This window comes from Rhagoletis zephyria, unplaced genomic scaffold (assembly GCF_001687245.7).
Source record: "Rhagoletis zephyria isolate East Lansing unplaced genomic scaffold, Rhagoletis_zephyria_1.1 Rzeph_scaffold_00013, whole genome shotgun sequence".
Classification (NCBI taxonomy): Eukaryota; Metazoa; Arthropoda; class Insecta; order Diptera; family Tephritidae; genus Rhagoletis; species Rhagoletis zephyria.
Window position 1 is genome coordinate 512,249 of NW_016157097.1, and position 20,801 is coordinate 533,049.

Sequence of the window (20,801 nt, forward strand, 5' to 3'; positions counted from 1 at the left end):
TTTCGTGAGATGTTAAAATGTAGCTAAAATATGGTTTTTACATGTACTTACGCTGGTATTATTGGTACAGTGACCAGTTTTCTTAAAAAAAAAACATTGTGACATTTCTAATGCATCGAGTCCGAACATACAATTTTGTTTTTAGAATCAAAATGCATAATACAGTTTTATCTAAAACAAAACAAAGAGAAAAAAATTTAAAAATGTTTATTATTTCTTTAAGAAAATATAACTTACTACTTAAAAAAATCATGTAAATCAAAATTTCAAAACTTCCAGAACATTTATGAAAATTCCACGAAGTTTAATAAATGTTCATCACAATTTGAAACATTTTAATCCGATTTTCTACAATTGTTTTGTGTATGCCATTTTGTAGCGCATTAAATTTTAGTAAGTAAAGTGCAAGTTGGAGGAAGCTTGGACTTACCGTTGATTTTTGGCAATTTTTTGTTCGGGCATTTTCTTCGATACACAATAGCTTTGTTCCACACGCTTTCTGGGCCGTTTCGGTAATTAGAACGTAAAAATAAGTTACTCTCTCATAAGTGTCAACACGTGCCAAAAGTCCCCGTAGCATGAGGAACGGGAAAAACCACATTTCGTGCCCGGAATCAGCAAATCAGCTCTAAACAATGATTTTATGTGTATTTATCTTATATGGCGAATAAAATTAGTAAATAACTACACTTTTCGAAACTTATGTTGTATTTTTAATTTCCACAAGAGCTGTTATGGCAATTTAACTTTTTGCACATTTGTGCCCGGAAAAAAAGTCCAGGCTGTTTCGGGCACAAAGAAGAAGACATTTACGATCCAAAAGTGGAACGCATTCGCTCTCTGTTGCCAATTTTTATAGCGCTGGATCCCGCGGGCTCGTGTGGAACAAACAGGGCTGCCAACTTGGCACAAACCGTGCCATTTTTGGCCCTATTTTACACCAAATGGAACTTAATTTTTCAATTTGGCACAAAGTGCCAAAATGGCACTTTTCAAAAATAGTAATATTTCAATACATTTTTGTCAAATACTTTGCGTGTACTTCTTTTTTTTTAAGTAAAATTTTCTAATTTCTAAAGATTATCCAACTGGTTTATCTTATTTTGGCATTTCACTTTTGTTTTAGAAATGTGGTTCTTATTTTATTGATAAATGGGAAGGATTAAAAAGGATGGCACCATTGGATTGGCTCTTTAATTTTTTTATTTGGAACATTATGGCACTTTTTTATCCTCAATATGGCACCTCATAGCTAAGAAATCAAATTAAAAAGCTCAAAATTTTTATGAAACTTGGTCGAATTTTGATAATTTTTTGTACAAAGTTTGAAATTTTGACTTACATGGGAATTCAGCATAAATATTCTCGAAAGCCAAAATGTCTCTTCCCTATTTATATTTTCGCCAGTCTATCTACAGCTTATGTTTTTCATATCCATGATTTGTTTGAAGGTATTAGCATTATTTTTTATAATTTTAATAATTATATTATTAATAAGGATGATGGCTATGTTTATGGCACCATTATATGCTATGTTCTTTGTGATAAACATGTGCTGCCTCGCTTGTACGAAAAATAGTTTTTGGGCCAGAGTACGGGAGAGTCTTAATAAATGAATAAAGAAAACACTGAAAATCGGGACTTAATCGGTACAAATATATAAAATTGAAATTTTGAAAAAATATTCAGCAGGACAATTTTCTCAAAATCAGTACTATCCCGCCAAAATCGGTACTAATGGCCACCGTCTCTTAATTGCCTTAGGCAGTTAGAACAGTCCTAGTGTCCGAAATTGTGCATTCGAAAAGAAACTACTAAAATTAAAACGTTGTTATTGAACGACTTACGCATTGTCAGGGGTTGGAACTCGATATCAGTAGGTTTCTGGGGTTGCTGATTACGAATCTGAAAAATTGAGAACATCGGCGTTTTTATAAAAAACCGACCAGTGCGACCTCTAAAAAATTGTTTGGTCATAATAAAAAATACGTTTGCCTTTTTTATCACAAACAACAATAATTTATGAATTTCCAAAAAAAAAAGAAGTTGTTTTAGTTAAACTTTGTAGAATGGAAAATAGTAATAGGAAATAGTAATTGGGGATTAATAATATACTTTTCATTTGATACCCATATTATGAGGTTTTATTTAATTTGTAACTAATTTCGCGTAGGTGACAACCTTTATACTAAACCTTAAAATGCAAAGAATTATTTGATTACAAAATTTCAACTAAATCGTTAGAGCCGTTCCCGAGAAGCCTATGGATATACATATACCATATGTATGTATATACCGACAGTGTGGTGGGCACATAATAAGGGACATGACTTCTTTAAAAATTTTGAGAAACAATTTTTTCTTTCGATTTTTTTCTACAAAAAATTAGTTCATACTGCAATGAAAACCATACAACTCAATGTTTTAAACCTTAAAAAATATGTATTAAAATTTACAAAATTAAAAAAAAAATGCTCACACAAATTTCAAACTTTTTAAACAGAATTTCTAGAAAACAATGGGGCATGAAATTTTATAGCCTATTCAATTTCAGAGCAAGTTTAGCTCAAAAACCTCGTCGATTTTTTTTTTTTTTTTTTTGCTGAGGTGTTACGCATTTCGCAGTTTGCTCGATTTTTTTTTTAATGGGATAAAGTGAGCAATAGCTTCAGCACCATTTATGTTTTCTCAGGAAAATATATATATCGTTGTTCTGCAAAACCTCGTAACTGAAATTTGTGGCAAAAAGATATTTGCTCACCGAAAGCTCCTGGCATCAAACCCTTATCCATTCATACTAAAATATCGGTACTTAAATATAAAAAGAAGAGATAATTAGGGATAAAGGAGAGAACCGTTTTGAAATAAGGCAAGTTTTAGCCTATCCTATCAAATTTTGGAAACCTCACATGCGAGGGTTTATCTTTATACGCGGTTTTATATTTTCAACGACGATATCTAAGTATGTAAATGTGAAAGCAATAAATTTCTTGAAAACTTCAAATAAGTTGAGATGGGTGCCCTTATTAGTCAAAAACTGAAATAACCAACTCCAACTGTGTTGTCTTTATACTTTTTGCAAAGTGCTATGTATAAGCAAAAATATTTGCTTCGTTACGGATTTCTTACTCACGCCTCTATTTATGTACATATGAATGTTTAGTACAAATTTGCTTAACTTAAAACAAAAAAAAAACTCAAAATTTTGACCAAAATTATTTTCAAGATATTCGATAATAATTAAATCAGTCAGCGTGAATTAGCAGAGATTTCGCATTTCAAACCTAACTAACGGAAGTATTATAGAATGTTGTGTGCTGCTTTTTGTTCTTGTTATTTTTGTTGTCATTCTACACTGCCGCATCTCTTGCTCAAGGTTTGCAATTAATGTTTTCAAGATTTTCAGAAACTTTGGAAAAAAAAGGCACGATTGATGCAAGAACGTACATACATACACACAAACGTATTTTTATACTCAGTTATATTTGTTTTTGTATATATGTATGTACAAACTATGCGTGTGCGTAGATACTAAACTATTAAATTTTAGTACGAGTATTTATTGACATATAAATACTAGGTGCGTTAGAAGTAATGATGATGAATATGATTATTAGAATCGAAATGATTTATGTGCGTATGTATGTATGTATGTGTAATATAATATATAGCATAATTACATATCTGTTTTCGTATGTATAGTGCGGCTTTGCCTTTATCCTTTAAATGACAAGGCGTTTTTTTGATGAGACTTAATAAGAATATTGACTTGCTAGTATCGGAACTATTATTCGCTCGTCTATTTGCCAAAGGTTCTTCAACGGCTCGGCACTAGTAAGTCATTCGCAATGCTGCGAATGCCGCATTATACTAAAGCCAGCCTTTCGACATAAGCAACTATTACATATGAACACAGATATGTATGTATGTGCATCTGCATGTAAAACTGTAAATCATGAAGATGTACACGACTTTTTTAAATACCAAAACGGGCGAAAACATGTCTCGGAACGTAGAGGAGCTGGAAATAAGAACCTAACAGATTAATAACCTACATACTAGTGGCTATAGGAATAGAAGTGGTACACTTTTGAACAAAAGTCGAATTTTTGCAAAAAGGCCAGCCGTAAATTATTGCTTATAAAAAAAACTTATATTCCATTTAAAAACGGTAACGTACCTCTACAAANTTTTTATTGTTGTTGTATTGACTTCAAATCATTATGAGAGAGGGAGTAGGGATGTACCAACAAGAATATACAGCAAAAGTATGAAAGTCGTTAGAACTTGGAAATAAAGCGGTGGTTGAAACAAAAAGTGTTAAACCATGTTACAGTTTTGCTCGTCACTGTATATATTTGGGAAGCTACTGTTAAAATTTCAAATCGATCCGTGCAATTGTCAAGACGTAGCGTTTTCACCAACAGAGTAAAAAAAAAGTGGTTTCGAGGAAACGCGTTTATATTTTTACAAGTGCTCAGCGATAGGCCCGATGCGTACCATGAAATTACCATTACTTTAAAAATTACCTTCGAAAGTAAAATTTTTAATTTCCAATACTTTTTTACATGAGAAAAGCATAAAATGCGTCATTAAAAGATGTAAAATGCGTATTACGGTTCTTGCAACCATGTATTGACTGAATTTCTCAACTTAGTAGACATTTTGCTATTGAAAATTAATAGCTCACAGCATTTCAGGGTTTTAGGTATCTACATTAAGGAGTTTTAAAGCAAAACCCCATATCTAAACAATGAGTTGCATAAGAGATTTGAGTAATAGTGGGCCGATCGTCATGCTTTTATCAGCAAATATTGTATGATTAATAAGTAAATAGCTCATAAAGTTTCAGGAGCTTGGCTATATAAATGAAGAAGTAATATAACAAAAGCTCATATCTGGACAATCATTTGTATGGGAAATATACTTTATGGGACACCAAATCTTAAAGTTTCTCACACAATTTTACAGTCTTCTCATTCAAAATAAGGGAGCTTTGAAGCAAACCCTCATATCCGAACAATCAGTTAAATGGGAGCTATAACTTATACATAGTAGTCCGATCTTGATGATTTTCGCTGTAATCTCTCTATTGATTGTAAGTGAAGGGAGTGAAAAATTGCATGCACTTAGCTGCCTAAGTGGAGAAGTTATAACACAAAATCTCCTATCTGATCAATCAGTTCTATGGGAGCTATATGTTAGCGGTAGAAGTTATAGCAGACTAAACATAATCGTGGTACAAAGCTCAATAACATTATTAAAAATAAAAATGCTAATAAGCCACAATAATATTGACAAAAATCGGCTTTTTTAATCAAAAAGTTGTTTATTCTAATTACCTTATTTTTTGCATCATGCAAATAACCTTTAATTTGTTATTGGATGGCTGTTTTTTGTGAAAAAAAAAACTAATAAAACATTTGGATAATTTCTTTTACTTTTTTAGCCTTTTTGAGTCTATTTAGATGGATTGCTGTAAAAATTCTGGCAACACTGCCCATAACTCATTACCTGGTGAAATATTCTTGCATGGTTCTGGAATCTAGAATCTAGAGAGACAATTTTCGATGCTGAGAGAGTTTGCCTTTTGCAAACAAATCTTTAATTCGTGTGCCAATAGCAATTATAAAGCCAAATATACTCGCAAGTCTCTATAAGTCGAACCTTTTTTTTGAATTCTTTCGATTCAAGCTAAGCGAGTTTTACTGTATCACACTTTTTGTAAATATCTCATTCAAAGTTTTTCTAAATTCTTTCTTTAAAAACATGCATATGTAAATATGGTTTCCTTAATACAGAAAGGCCCCATCTAACATTTTCGTTTCCTTATAAACTAGTTATAAAACTTTATAAAAACTTAAGTCAATCAAATGCAATTTTCTTAAAAAGACTGGTTATTAAAAAACACTGAAACTACTTGATGGATGTAGTAGTTGGTTTTGAATTCTTTTAGGCCCTTAGTGGATAATGTACCGACTTTTGTACAGTGCTGAATTTCGAAAGAAAATGAGTTAGGGCTTTTCTAAATTAAGGTAACGATATGTATGCATGTACATACATATGTGCATACATATGTATGCGCTATCTAGTACATACCATACAAAAAGGAACATTTGAATATTTTTCGACCGAGCATAAATAAATATTTTAAATAAATACCAAATTTCCTATTAAGTATTTGGAGTAGTGTTTATTTTTAATTACACTCGCTCCCAAAGTACGCTTCCAAAGGTTGAGTTCAGTTTACATACATACATACATACGTTAAATTTAATATGACTCCAACCAAGCTCATACATACACATTTATCAGTTTCTTTTGTAGTATATGTTAATCGATTTGTTTTTTTTTTTTTTTTTTGTTAAATTTTTATTTATCTGCACATGTATTGTTATAAAAACATAACATTGACCTTGGCTTTTCGCTACTTAACATCGCTGCTGTGAGATACCGTTGTGAGATACCGTTTTCAAACATCTTTTTTATCAGTATTCATTTTTGTCTGTATGGATGCTTGCATTTTTTTTTCTCTGCTTATTTAAAATTTTTAAGTCGCGTCATCGGAAAGCTGCTCCTCTACCCCCTACCAAACGATTTCGACAATCTTCGCTTTTGTTAACCACATTTGTGCTTAGAGTTGTATAGTCTGAATGAGCATCTACAAGTTGAACATCTTTAGCATTTCGGGAGTGCATAAAAGGTTATTTCCATTTGTCTGGTCAAACAAAAGATGCATTAACAATTTTATTAATTTTTTCTCACAAAATAAATGTATGAAAACAGGTATCCCCGTTGGCAATTATAAATTTTTAAATTTATTGTTTATTTAAGTCTTCCACATTATAAAAATTGTTCTTTAGGTACATATGTACATACATATGTATGCATGTACATATATTAGAATGGTATGTATTTACCACCTTACCTACAACAAACAAACAAAATAAGTATGTGCATATCTGTGTACATTAGAGTGGTACAAAAATAGAAGTAAAGTCGGAATTTTGAAATAAAAAGAAAATATTATGGAGTGCTCAACGCGCTCAAATTTTCGATTTATGAAGCACTGAGCCAAATGTACAATGGTTTTTTTAACCAAGTTATTGTTTTTTTTTTCATGGTTAATACACCGATTGTAAGAAATGTGATTCAAGTTGAATATTTGAAAAAAAAATTCGTCGGTCCGGCAGTGGCTGAACGTGCAGAGGCGCTTTCTGTTATTTTTTGGCTTCCGTACATATGTACGTTGGGTTCGAGTATGAATGCCGTCAGCGGCAACACATAATTTTTATATATTTTTTTCTGTTTTTGGTTTTTCTTAATTACGAAAAAGCATCTAAACCAAATTAAACGACGAATTGATTCAGTTTGAACATTTAAAGACACGTTTTTAAAGTGGCTGTAGCTGAGTGTGTAGAGATGATTGCTGTTATTTGCTTATCCCATCAGAGGCAACGTGTTAAAATGATTATACAAATTTTTGCTTTGTATCTCCGAATTATGAAAAAGCATCTGTGAAGTGCAGAACATAAGCGTACTCAAACGAAAAAATTAACAACCACAAGAGTTTGGTTAATTTAAGCAAAAGTGGTTAATATTACCAAATCATTGTTGAAAATATCAACCAAGGCATTCTTATTATTAACCAAAAATCACGTTGTTTCCTTTTCAAGTTTCAATTTGGTAATATTAACCAATTTTTAGTTGATTTTTCTCTCAGTGAGCATTCTTGGTTTTTAATGAAAGTAGGTAAAGTATCGGCTTTTTGTTGGAAATTTTATGTATAAGGTGTACTACTTAAATATTTACCTTATGTTATCAATTTAACTGAATTAAATTTTTCAAATAGGTGCCAACCCGCTTCAAAAATATTTTCGACAGTAAACTTTCTTCAACGTCTTTAGTTAAATACGGGTTGTGTAATATTTAATTTATTTTCTCAATTTAAATGAATAAAATATTCAACAGGCGTCAACCCCCTCATAAATATTTTCGGCAGTAAGCCTTCTTAACCGGCTAACCAGAATGTAGTACCACAGCCACAAGCTAGCTACATCAGCAATAGGTTCGTTCGCGTAGCTGTTAATTGTTCATGTTTAACCAAAACTTACAGGTTTTTGCGTTCGCGTACGCAAAAAACTTGCAAAGTAGGGGAAATTGAGAGAGCAAAGTGACATTTCATTTTGAGGGGAAGCTGTTAGTTTCTGTTGGAAAAATTTTTGCCAACAGCAATTTGCCAACAGGGAAACAGCTGATCAAAAACAGCTGGTTGGCATTTACGCAAATCACAAAATTTAATTTGATGGTTTGGAAGATAAAAATTACAAAATGCGACTAATTAAACTTGTAAGAAATAAGTAGTTATTTGTTTAATCAATAAACTGTGTCAGTATAACACTTTGCGATGACTTTTCGTACGTTTTAAATTTTACACTTTTGTATGTAAACAAAAATTATATCAGCTGTTCGTCTAACTTGCAAGTTTCTGCAAATTTTCTGTTCGCGTACTATTTTGGATATTTCTCTCTTGTGAGCGAACAGATGACATTTCGCCGGAATTTGGCAGTTGGTTGGTTTCTGTTGGAGATTTTAAACGAACGCACCTAATAATACACCACAACCACAGCTACATATTAGGTGCGTTCGTTTAAAATCTCCAGCAGAAACCAACCAACTGCCAAATTCCGGCGAAATGTCATCTGTTCGCTCACAAGAGAGAAATATCCAAAATAGTACGCGAACAGAAAATTTGCAGAAACTTGCAAGTTAGACGAACAGCTGATATAATTTTTGTTTACATACAAAAGTGTAAAATTTAAAACGTACGAAAAGTCATCGCAAAGTGTTATACTGACACAGTTTATTGATTAAACAAATAACTACTTATTTCTTACAAGTTTAATTAGTCGCATTTTGTAATTTTTAACTTCCAAATCATCAAATTCAATTTTGTGATTTGCGTAAATGCCAACCAGCTGTTATTGATCAGCTGTTTTCCTGTTGGCAAATTGCTGTTGGCAAAATATATCTGAATGAAATATCACTTTGCTCTCTCAATTTCCCCTACTTTGCAAGTTTTTTGCGTACGCGAACGCAAAAACTTGTAAGTTTTGGTTAAACATGAACAATTAACAGCTACGCGAACGAACCTATTGTGGGCAGCGTAGAGCTTTTGACAGCTCTTGCTACATGCCTGGTTGGCCAGTAAAGCTCTTTCTTGTGACAGCCATATTGCAATATTTACTTTATCTTATTAATTTACTTAAATTGAAATTTTCAAACTCTCAAATTTTTTTCTTCTATATTTTAAGTTGGACCTATAGTAAAGTAATACATCGGTGAATACTGCATTCGATTCCATGTATTAGACAAAAATTGTAAAAATGGTTGATTTGGCTTCTGTTGCTCTGATAAAGACCACCACCAACCCCCCTCCCCCTTGCCCTCATATTAATTTTCTTAATTGTGTATAATGTACAGACATCGGTCTGTTACAATTTTTAAGCGACTCCAAAAAAGGAGGGGGTTATCATTCGTCAGAATATTTATTTTATTTTATATATATATATATTTTTTGTTTTATGTATGTATGTGTATTACCTCATAACTTTGGACCACGTCAACCGATTTCGATAATTCTTTTTGCATCGGTAAGGTAGTATCTCAGAGGTGGTCCCATACTAATCTGGTTTAGATCCGATCATTGGATCATGAGATATATATATATATTTTTTGTTATATGAGAATTGAAGTCGGTTTTTTTTTTTGCTTAAAAATTATTTGTAAATATTATGTGTTTAGGGAGTTGAGAATATCAGTTATTGATACAATCATTCATCATTAAAACTTATATTTGTTACTATTGTGCTAATTGGCGTTTTTCTTGACTTTTTTTTTGCAGGCGTAAACAGTTAGAGAGCCTTTTAAAGATGTATGAGGACCATGAAACTGAAATGATTCAAGCACTGGATGCAGACTTGCGACGCCCCAAGCAAGAAAGTTTAGTTGTTGAAACAGAATTTCTCAAGAACGATATCAAACACATATTATATAACCTTAATGATTGGGTAAAACCCGAAACAGTGAGTACACGCGAACTTTATTATTTATGCATAATTTTTTTTAACACCTAATGCCGAATTTTCACTAGGCATTGAAATTACAAAAAAAAAAAAATGTATGCCTTTTAAAAAAATGACATGTGGAAATGAACTTAATGCCTATTTGTTTTTAATGTTATGACACGATTATTTTTTAATACCCGACTTTGTCATTTGTCATGTTTGCCATTTAATGCCTAGTGGAAATCCAGCATAATGATTAATAAATGTATATATTCTTATTTCAATATCTTGACAGCCTGAAAAATCGTTGGTGAATTTACTGGACGATGTACAGATCTTCAATGATCCCTATGGTGTAGTTCTAGTGATTGGTGCATGGAATTATCCACTACAACTGCTACTTGTGCCAGTGGCATCGGCTATAGCTGCAGGAAATTGCGTCGTAATTAAGCCAAGTGAAATTTCCACCAACTGTGCTAAATTCGTTACAGAAATGGTACCAAAATATTTAGACAATGTAAGTCACACGCTGAACAATTTCAATAAAAAATAACTACTTTTAATTTTATTTTAAACATACCATGTCCATCTGAAACAGGATTGCTATCCAGTTGTATGTGGGGGACCCACGGAAACCGCTGAATTGTTGAAACAACGTTTTGACTACATTTTCTACACTGGCTCCACAAGAGTGGGTAAAATAATACATGCCGCTGCCAATAAGTATCTAACGCCAGTAACTTTAGAATTGGGCGGCAAAAGGTATAATATACTTATTAGACAACGTCAAAGAAAAAATAATAAAAAAATCCTGCAATGCGACCGCCATCGGACTCAGATTTTGGTATTTGCTATAGGATACTTTCGGAATTTAAGGAATCTGAGCATGCATAATACTCAAATGGCATGTAATCAATGTGTTCTTATATAGTTTCGAGCGTTTTGATTAATCCCAGAAAATTGTATTGACATCAAAAGAGAATAACTCATTTTCTTACGTGTAATTCCTATGGGAAAAATGAACGCTCGGTGCGCGATCTCTTAGAATTATCGTAGAGAGGGGATATTTATGGAGGATCATTACTATAGCAAATTCTAAAATCTGAGTACGATGGCGGTGGCATTGCAGAATTTTAATTTTTTTACGTGGTCTAATACTTATACATTCACGCATATGTATGTACATACATATTTGCTACAATAATAAATTTTCATTTCTTATTTTATTTATTTCATAACTCCCGCCTAATTGTAGTCCCTGCTATATTGACAAATCAGTTGAATTGCGCACAGCTGCTAAACGCATACTTTGGGGTAAACTTATCAATTGTGGTCAAACGTGCATTGCGCCCGATTATGTGCTGTGCTCGAAGGAAATCCAAGATAAGTTCATTGCCGAGGCAAAAGAAGTGCTCAAAGAGTGGTATGGCGAGGATATCAAAAGCAGTCCGGATCTCAGTCGTATTATTAATCATAATAATTTTCAGTAAATATTACATGCAAATAGAATTACATACATTACTTGAGATATGGCGTATAGTTTCTCTAGCGTTTTGGCTAATACTTTTGCTTATTTTAGACGCTTACTTGGACTGATGAAGAGCGGCAAGGTTGCTGTCGGTGGAAATTATGATGCTTCTGAACGATATATTGAGCCAACCATACTAACTGATGTCAAAACTGACGACCCCATTATGCAAGAGGAAATATTCGGACCGCTTTTGCCAATTTTCACAGTAGAAAATGCCTACGATGCAATTAAATTCATCAATTCCAGGTAAAATGCGCAAAGAATGGCAACGGAATAGTGTTGAAAATTTTTTATGTATCAGCATTGTTAAATTGCACAAATTTTTTGTGATTGCATCAAATTCAAATGTTTTTTATTTCGTCACCTGAAATGCAAAATAACGTAACAACATAGTCACTGAAATGGAAAAAGTCGTGACAATTTTATTTTGTTTATAAATCGATGTGGGGAGTAGTAATTCGATGAAATCCATTATAGCAATCAAAAAGTTAATTTTGAATTTTTTATAAGTTACGACTTTTTGGATTTCAGTGACGATGTTGTTACGTTATTTTGCATTTCAGGTGACGATTTTTATTTGTGATTTATATGATAACGTACACCCAAAACGGTTTGGAAAGGTAAACAAATTAATTTGTTTAAACGCGATTAATTGCTATTTCGACATTAGCCGCTTAAAATCTCACATCCATCCGGGATCTGGATGAGAGTAGCCACTATAGCCTAACTTTTATAATAAATAAACAATTGCAATGCGTATTAAAGCATAGACAAATGTCAAGGTTAATCCGGATCCGATCAAAATTTTATTCTTTGACGATAGTAATGCGGATTAACGAACCGCGAGGTCGTGGGTTTGAGTCCCACAGCCGGTAGAGTTTTAATCTGTTTTTTTTTTTTTTAATTCATTCAATTTTACTTTCATTTATTTTCTTTAATTCCCCTGATCTGTATAAATTTCGAGTATGTATGTATTAGCAGCAGGACTGCATCAACGCTGTCGCCTATCTATCGCGTTTAAAAATGCTCAAAATTTCCAACCATATGTTGTTTCATAAAAATTTTCCAAAACTGGGTGTACGATTCTCAATGCGCTAAGTAAAAACCAAGGTTACTCTTACTTTTTTACCAGGGACCGAAAATATTAAGTTCCAAATAATTTTTCTTTTTAAACCAAGAATAATTGTAAAACTTTGACTTTTATTTTTTCGATAATTTAAAATGCTTTATGATCTAAAAACTTAAATCTGAAAATAACGGTTATGAGATGATTGTATAAAAAATCCAAAAATAATGTTTATTTTTTAATTGAAAAAGTAAAAATCATAAAATTACAATTAAATTTGATAGGAATAATATACATCCAATTTTTACGGTTAGTTCATAATTTTTATTATAAAGATCACAACTTTATGGTCCCTGTTTATTTTTGTATTTGATGTATTTAATTCATTTTTTCTTCTCATTTATTATTTTTCGTTTATTACATCCATGTCTCAACATTTGTGTGCGTCTAAAAAAAACTCATTGTTTATAAAAAAAAAATAATACACAATTTAACACACAAATTTACACAAAAACGTACACAGAGAAGCACCACTTTGCGCGTATATATTCACAGCGGACGCTGCGGTACAAAATTTATTTAAACGTGACATCCAATCGGGCGGAATGTGTATGAATGAAACTATAATGCATTATGCTGGTAAGCAAAGACTGTACATATTGAAGTAAAAAAATGCAAATATACACCGACTTATTGTCCCGACCCTTAATAGTGTCTACTTGCACCAGCGCATTGTTTTTGCAATCAATGCCTCTTATTGAACTGCCCGTTTATGCTCCCATTAATTTGTACAGTTGTAAAATTCCCATAGACAAAGTGGTGTTGGCGCGGGCTACTCCTATCTGCAAATAATTTGTAAATATATTTTGTTTACTTTTTACATATGTATTTCTTAAATGCTAATTATTTGTACATATGTATGTATCTGGTGCTTGGGTTATTTACAATAAGAGTGAATGCTTGTACATATTTGAACCAAAAAAAATCGAATTTTAATTGGAGTTGGTGATACTAAATTTGTGTGAACTTTAAATCTGACGATAGGTAACTAGTCATGTGTGTATTGTATGTACATACATATGTATTGCTATCCTCCCGACCTCAAACTCAACCATAAAATGCATATGTCTTTTAAATAGAAAAAATTATAAATGTATGGCTGATTAGATGTGAACACAACACGACGCTAGTGATTCCCAACTTCAGTTTTACTGGTTTTATTTTTGAAGTAGCGATTCTTAGTCGATTTCGGTGACGATTACGTTAAACGAGAACGCCACGAGAAAGGAGGAAAGCGGAGACAGCGAGGGAAGAAAATAAAGATAAAAATGAAGATACTCATAAAGATAAAGATAAAGATAAAGATAAAGATAAAGATAAAGATAAAGATAAAGATAAAGATAAAGATAAAGATAAAGATAAAGATAAAGATAGAGAGATAGAGAGATAGAGGGATAGAGGGATAGAGAGGTAGAGAAATAGAGATAGAGAGAGGTAGAGGGATAGAGGGATAGAGAGGTAGAGCAATAGAGAGATAGAGGGACAGAGAGATAGAGAGAAAGAGATAGAAATAGAGATAGAGACAATTTTTTTATTTTTGTTACAATCATATTGCTAATTGAGCGTAGTCTTACTCGTGTACGTTATACGATTTGTATATGTTACCGGCCAAACTCGATCTTATGACAAACTAGTTTTGACTAGGCTAAACTAGATCAGGCACCACAGTATTTTTGAGTAGAACTCCTTTCCGCGTAAGCGCCCTCATCAGTCCAACTCCAACTATGCAGTCCACAATATTGTTGCGTCCAACTTAATTTCTCGTTAGACGGATGTATCGGATCTAGATAGAACTAGTTTCGCCCAGGAAAAACTAGTTTGTCTTAAGATCGGGTTTGGCCGGTAACATATACATATCTACTCATGCGCATACATATGTAGGTACATACATATGTTCTCATTTTTTTTGGCCAAAATTTAAAAAATTTGCCATCAATATCAGACCATTAAATCCACTCACATATGTACATACATACTTATATATGTACATATGTACATACTTATATATGTACATATGTAGGTGTGTGAAAATCTGCTCATTACATTTTATATGTACATGTATGTATGTATTAGTACTCATGTTGTTGATGTATGTATTACATCCAATAAAAAGTAAAATATATGTATATGCATTTTTGTTAATTAGGGAGAAGCCCTTAGTGATCTACGTTTTCTCAAATAATTCTAAAGTAGTTAAAGAATTCAAACAAAACACAACCAGCGGCGGATTTTCCAGCAATGAAACTATAATGCATTGTGGAGGTATTTACATATGTGTAAAATATTTGCACACTTTTTTTAATATTTTCATAAGTATATACTTCATATTACAGATTTGGAAATATGTATTCTGTTCATGAAATGCAAATCTAAATTGTTTTAATTGTACGCGTTTAATTCGGCAAAAGCACACATCGTTCAGTTAGCATTTTTTTTAATATCTACTTATAGCACACATTGTTTAAATTTGCACTATTTTGTTGAAAATTTTTGATAAAATATCAGTGTTGCGCAAAATTTTACCAATATGGATTGTAAGTCAAAATTTTGTTTTTGAACTTTTAACCGGCCACGCAAACGAAGCAATTCTGGCAAAAATTTAAAGTTTTCTTAATTTACTAATGGCCCTATTATGTATGGCGACTAATAGTCGATCCCAGGATCAAGGCCTCGTGATCCCGGGATATAATTTCATTTACGACCAAAATAAAATAAAAAACGACATTCAGACGCTGTAATGGCATAAACTAATTATAAAATGCAACCCTACAAATAATCAAATAATATATTACAATTCCAACATTACTATTATTCTATGTTGTAATTTTCTGTTTCCGATTTATGACGATTTTGTTATTTGTTTACGTAAATTTTTAAACACATTGGAGCAAAATTGAAATTACTTCTAAATGTATATGTCAAGGAAGTTAATTTGGATGTTGTCTGCGCTTTCTGTATTCTGAGATTAACCACTATACATAATAATAATACGATACTGGTAGCTCTGACCAGCAACTAGACTCCAGTCGCCATACATAATAGCACCACAAATTTGCCATCTAACACGTATGCATTTGTACATTATTAGATTAATGCATAAAGAAACTATTTAGTATTTAAACTAACAAAAAAATATGTATGTATGCGTCATAACGAAAAAAAAATGCCTTTAGTTTTTAACCGACTTCACAAAAAGGAGTTATCAATTCGTCGGATTTTTTTGTTTGTTTGTTTTTATATCTAACTTTGGACCACCTTAACCGATTTCTATAATTCTTTTTTTAATCGGATCACGAAGACATTTACGATAATATTAAATTTTTATATATTGAATTGAAGTCGGTTTTGTTTTTTGATTAAAAATCACTTGTTAAATGAGACTTTCGGCATCGAATAAAAATAAATAATAACTAAAAAGTAAGGCATTGTTATACAATATTAAAGGGCTAGCGGCGATATCTGCATCCTTATACCATGTCCGGACCAACATCGATAACAGATTAAAAACAAGTTTTGTTTATTGTGGCTTCAAAGGTGTTCGCACAGATAAAAGAAAGCTGTTTGCAAAATAAAAATGCGAGCGTTAAGTAAAAAAACTTGGCATGCAAAGGGGTTAAGTTCTTCTGGCCTCAGGTAGATCGCGCAGTCGGTCTAAAAAGCTCTTACGGCTGAGCAATGCGTCGGTCATTGTCCGTTTGAAATCCATGCTCAAAATCACGTTGAGGTGGTTAACACCTTAATTCTCACTTCTGTTGAAACTTTATTGTTAGCACCCCCATTTCGATTTGACTCATCCCCTAACCCTTAAATGGTATTACAAAGGGCAGATATAATTTAATACTCCTACATAATGTGGTTCTATTATATCTGCGAAAACGTAACTTTATAAAGTTTTTAAACTTGCTTGTCGGCCGCTGTGGTTTAGTGGTAAGCAGTGCACGCTTTCACTCATCAGCACCTGGGTTCAAGCCCTGGTCAAAGCAACATCGCAAAAACCTCCGAGTCTATTTCTGCCATGAAAAACAGCTTCTCATAAAAATACAATCGCCGTTCGGAGCCGACGTAAAACTGTAGGTCCCTCCGCTTTGTGTGACAACATCAAGGCGCACGCCACAAGTCGGAGGAGAAGCTCGGCCAAACACTAACATATGTGTAAGCGCCAATCTATTATTATTATTATTAAACCTGCTTAATTTTTAATGAATAGCGCCATACAAATGTAATTTAAAGTTTCTTGGTAATGTATTTTGGTACAGGGCCTTTTATAACGATGACAACTACATACATATGCACAATTTTGTTACACATTATTTCGTTAAATGAATCAAACTACAATTTATACAACCATAATACCTAATAAATTTTACTATTTATGCTTTTTTATAAACCTTGCTCACCCTTAACTTTTTAATAATTGAGGCGCATGATTAATGCTTCTTTTGATTGCATGCTTTTTCTTCTGCAGTAATGTAACCTTTTTATTCAATATACATATGTAGATATACTTAGACAATCAGCCTTATCATGAGTTTAATTTTCCCGAACCGGTTCACTTTTCACGTTTGGTTTCCATGTATTTACTATGGGCGGAATAAAAATTTTCGGGTGATTTTTTTTTTGTTCGGGCAAAACTCAGGATAAGGCAGAATATGTTCAAAAATATGTCTTATTATTTTACAAGTAATTAAATATGCATAAAAGCTTATCAAAATTTCCCACTTACGATTCACAGTGAAATTTTATTTTTATTATTTTAATAACTATTGTTATTATTAGACTGCAGATTTTTATCCAGAAAACGAAGCCTAAAAGTATGTAACACATGAAAATTTCAAATATTTATTTTATAGTTTATGCAGAAAACATCCGCAGTCTAAGTATTATTATATTTTTATTATTAATAAGCATTTTTAAAATATTTGTATATTTGACGAAGCTTCCACCACCAACAATTATTAATGTAAATTTACTCTCAATGTTATTGACAAATCTCTATCACGCAAAAAAAAAAAACTAATAAAAATGTTTTCCTACAAAAGTCGATACATTGCCTTTTGGCGGCGTTGGATCTAGTGGCATGGGACGCTATCACGGTAAATATGGATTTGAAACATTCACACATAAGAAATCGTGCCTTGGAAAGGATTTGAACCCATTGGGCGAACTCTTAGCATCGTAAGTACAATAAACGATACGTATTACAATTAAAAACTTACAATATATGTACATATGTATGTATTTTCCTTATATTTTAGTGGTCGTTATCCGCCTTATTCAGATCGTAAATCTTCGCTATTGGGTTTTCTGCTGCGCAAACGTCGACCCTTTCCGAAAATATACCTGTCACATTTATTAGCCGTGGGACTGGGTATTGGCATCACAGTACTTTTTACTCATTATTTACAGGTAATTTAAAAAAAAATCTTTTAATATCTACCCAAACACTTACATATATTTACATTTGATTTTTGGTTTAACATTATGATAAACGGTAAACATTCACTTGCACATGCGCGCAATATACTATACATGCAATATGCTCATACAAAAAACAAACAAAAAAAAAAAAAAATACAAACATAAACGTATCCAGGCGATAAAAGGAAAATTATTTTCACGATAATATTGCTCTTCCTATGGCCGATTTATATATGTACATGCATTATATTGATCAACACATTCACCATACAAGCTTTGATGGTTTTGCTTATATATATACATACATATTTATGTACGAGTGGGCTTTTCGATGATCAGCATCTCATCGTGGTGGTGTCTTAAACTGGTACATACATGTATACAACTGTGTCTATGTTTTTTACAAGGCGCTCCAGCACATTAATATACTTATAATTACTCAATAAGCTATAGTTTGCACCTTAATTCACGAAAATCCTTTCTATATCAACTTAGTACACATTTATTCATTAATTAAATATAACCTATAAAAATCTATTAAAAACTAAAATGTATTTGCAAACATAAAATACTACATAAAACACAATCTGTGGAAGTTTTTGTTTTGTATTTGCGCTAAATGCATAAATCCTAAAAGTAGAGCTAAAATTTATCGCATACATACATATATAAATTGTATTTACTTACAAATATTTTTATTATCCTTTTGCAGAGTGGTAACGATAAGAAATGATTGTTCATTAAGAAAACTTAGTTATACTATCAAATGCTGAATGTGAAATAAGCAGGTCGTTGACTTGAAATATGTACATACATATATGTTTTTCTAAAAATGTTATTTAATATATATTGTAAACTTATTTTATATGTAATAAAAATAAATAAAATTTTATAATTTGCTTTCTATTTTACTTGATGTTAGATAATATGTATGCGGTTATTAGAAAGTGGATACAAATTAGTTAAAGACTTAATATAGTCGAACTGCTAGTAGAAGAGCTTCTTTGGGTGCAGTTTGTTTTGCCACACGGAATTATGTAAATGGTTTGTTTGCTTTCACCTAAAATCTAATACCGAGCGCTGATGGCATTTAAATAAAATAGCAAATTGCCAGCTGAAATTTTGTGGAAAGTACTCGGTATAAACTGTTACTCATGAAACATACTGCGTCAAGTTTCTCAAACACACAAATACCGTTAAAATTTGTTTTATATTTACAAAAGCAATCTTTGAAAAAGTTATTTAAATACGTTCTCATTTCCGTTTCCGCTCAATCTGATGTTGCATTCCTATCGACTGATGATGTTTTTGTGTTTATACTACAGCCGATTTCGATAATAAAAAAATTATCGATTATAATTTGGTAGTAGTAAGCAGTCGTAATGCAATAATTAAAGTATGTTCACATATAAATATTATCTCAATCAAAGCTCGTTTTTTAATCACCCCGTTTACACAGGTAAATCTCAGATTATTAGCCGTCAAATTTTTTGTGCTTGTTATTCTCACATTTCAAGGAAGTTATGTTTCTTCTCTGTGCCACCGGGATCACGTTTTTCTGCTATATTAAGCAACATAAATATATTTTAACTTAACATTTTATTAAAAATACCTTTACAAACCTCTTTTATTTGCTAGCGTCCATCATGATTCAAGGATGTCAGGCATCACAAAATCCTGGTTGATATGTCAAACAGTCAATTTACGCAACTATTAAGACTTTATTAGTTTAAGGGAGTCCCCTAATACCAAATGCCAAATGTAAAAGTAAAGAAAAGTGAATCACTCCTGATCCCTACACCGCCGTGTTATCCCAATAACTTAGATTTGTTGACAGCATAAGTGAGCGGATACCCGATGAACTGATTCCACAGAAGATCCGAAATCCCCGAAGAAAAAGCGCGCAGGATGACTCACATACAAAAACCAACAATAAAATACTAAACATACAAATTGCTTTAGCATAATTGCGATCACAATATAACATTACAATGAAAAGAATTATGACTACAGGGAACTTCAAATGACAAGTGAAAACTTAAAACTAATGTACTGTGTACACCTACTAAAAGCTACCAGTCTGATTCAAATACTTATTCTTATTAAAAGTACTCTTTAAAATTTACTGTCACTAGCTAAGCCTTTTGTAAATAATAAAAGGTTCTTTCCGCTCTATATGAGCTACACAAATTTAAAAATTCATGAACATGTTAATTAGCAACCGATACAATACAATAAGCTGTTGCATGTTTCACATTAGATTTGTACCATACAGTAATTTTAGATTTCTCTTCCTTTCTTTTTTTTTATAACAACGAGCGTAACAAAGATCAACAAGCATTATTTATTTATAGTCTTTATATTTTTTTTTTTTTTCCGGTTAAAAACCAATACAAAAATACTTGAATATAAACATGTTTCTGTTAAAGTACATATACGTCAAACTAACACCTTTTCTTTTATTTTTCCTTTCCTTTTAATATAATTACTATTGTTTTTATACCCGAGCGCACTTGTGCACAAGGGTATTATAACTTTGTTCACATAACGGTTGTTTGTAACAGGCAAAACGAATCGAGATAGATATAGACAAATGTATACATAAATGATCAGAATGAAAAGAGAAATCGATTAAGCGGTGACTGTCTGTCCGTCCGTC

At 32.1% G+C, this 20,801-nt stretch overlaps 1 protein-coding gene across 8 annotated transcripts in view; it reads left to right on the forward strand.

The window, feature by feature from the left end:
• Aldh-III (Aldehyde dehydrogenase type III) overlaps positions 1-19,034 on the forward strand; it is a 42,734-nt gene extending 23,700 nt beyond the window's left edge. For 3 of the 8 annotated variants that reach the window (XM_017611537.1, XM_017611567.1, XM_017611573.1), the window contains 9 exons: positions 9,905-10,085; positions 10,363-10,584; positions 10,666-10,829; positions 11,323-11,553; positions 11,647-11,844; positions 14,871-14,986; positions 17,764-17,899; positions 17,980-18,130; positions 18,318-19,029. In XM_017611537.1, coding sequence (XP_017467026.1) covers positions 9,905-10,085; positions 10,363-10,584; positions 10,666-10,829; positions 11,323-11,553; positions 11,647-11,844; positions 14,871-14,986; positions 17,764-17,899; positions 17,980-18,130; positions 18,318-18,347 — 1,429 coding nt within the window. In that variant the 3' untranslated portion in view covers positions 18,348-19,029. Of the gene's footprint in view, positions 1-9,904; positions 10,086-10,362; positions 10,585-10,665; positions 10,830-11,322; positions 11,554-11,646; positions 11,845-13,187; positions 13,304-13,376; positions 13,520-14,870; positions 14,987-17,763; positions 17,900-17,979; positions 18,131-18,317 lie in introns of those variants that run through there. The other 5 variants (XR_001846962.1, XM_017611557.1, XM_017611552.1 and 2 more) reach the window with 5 other exon arrangements.
• Positions 19,035-20,801: the final 1,767 nt, after the last annotated feature.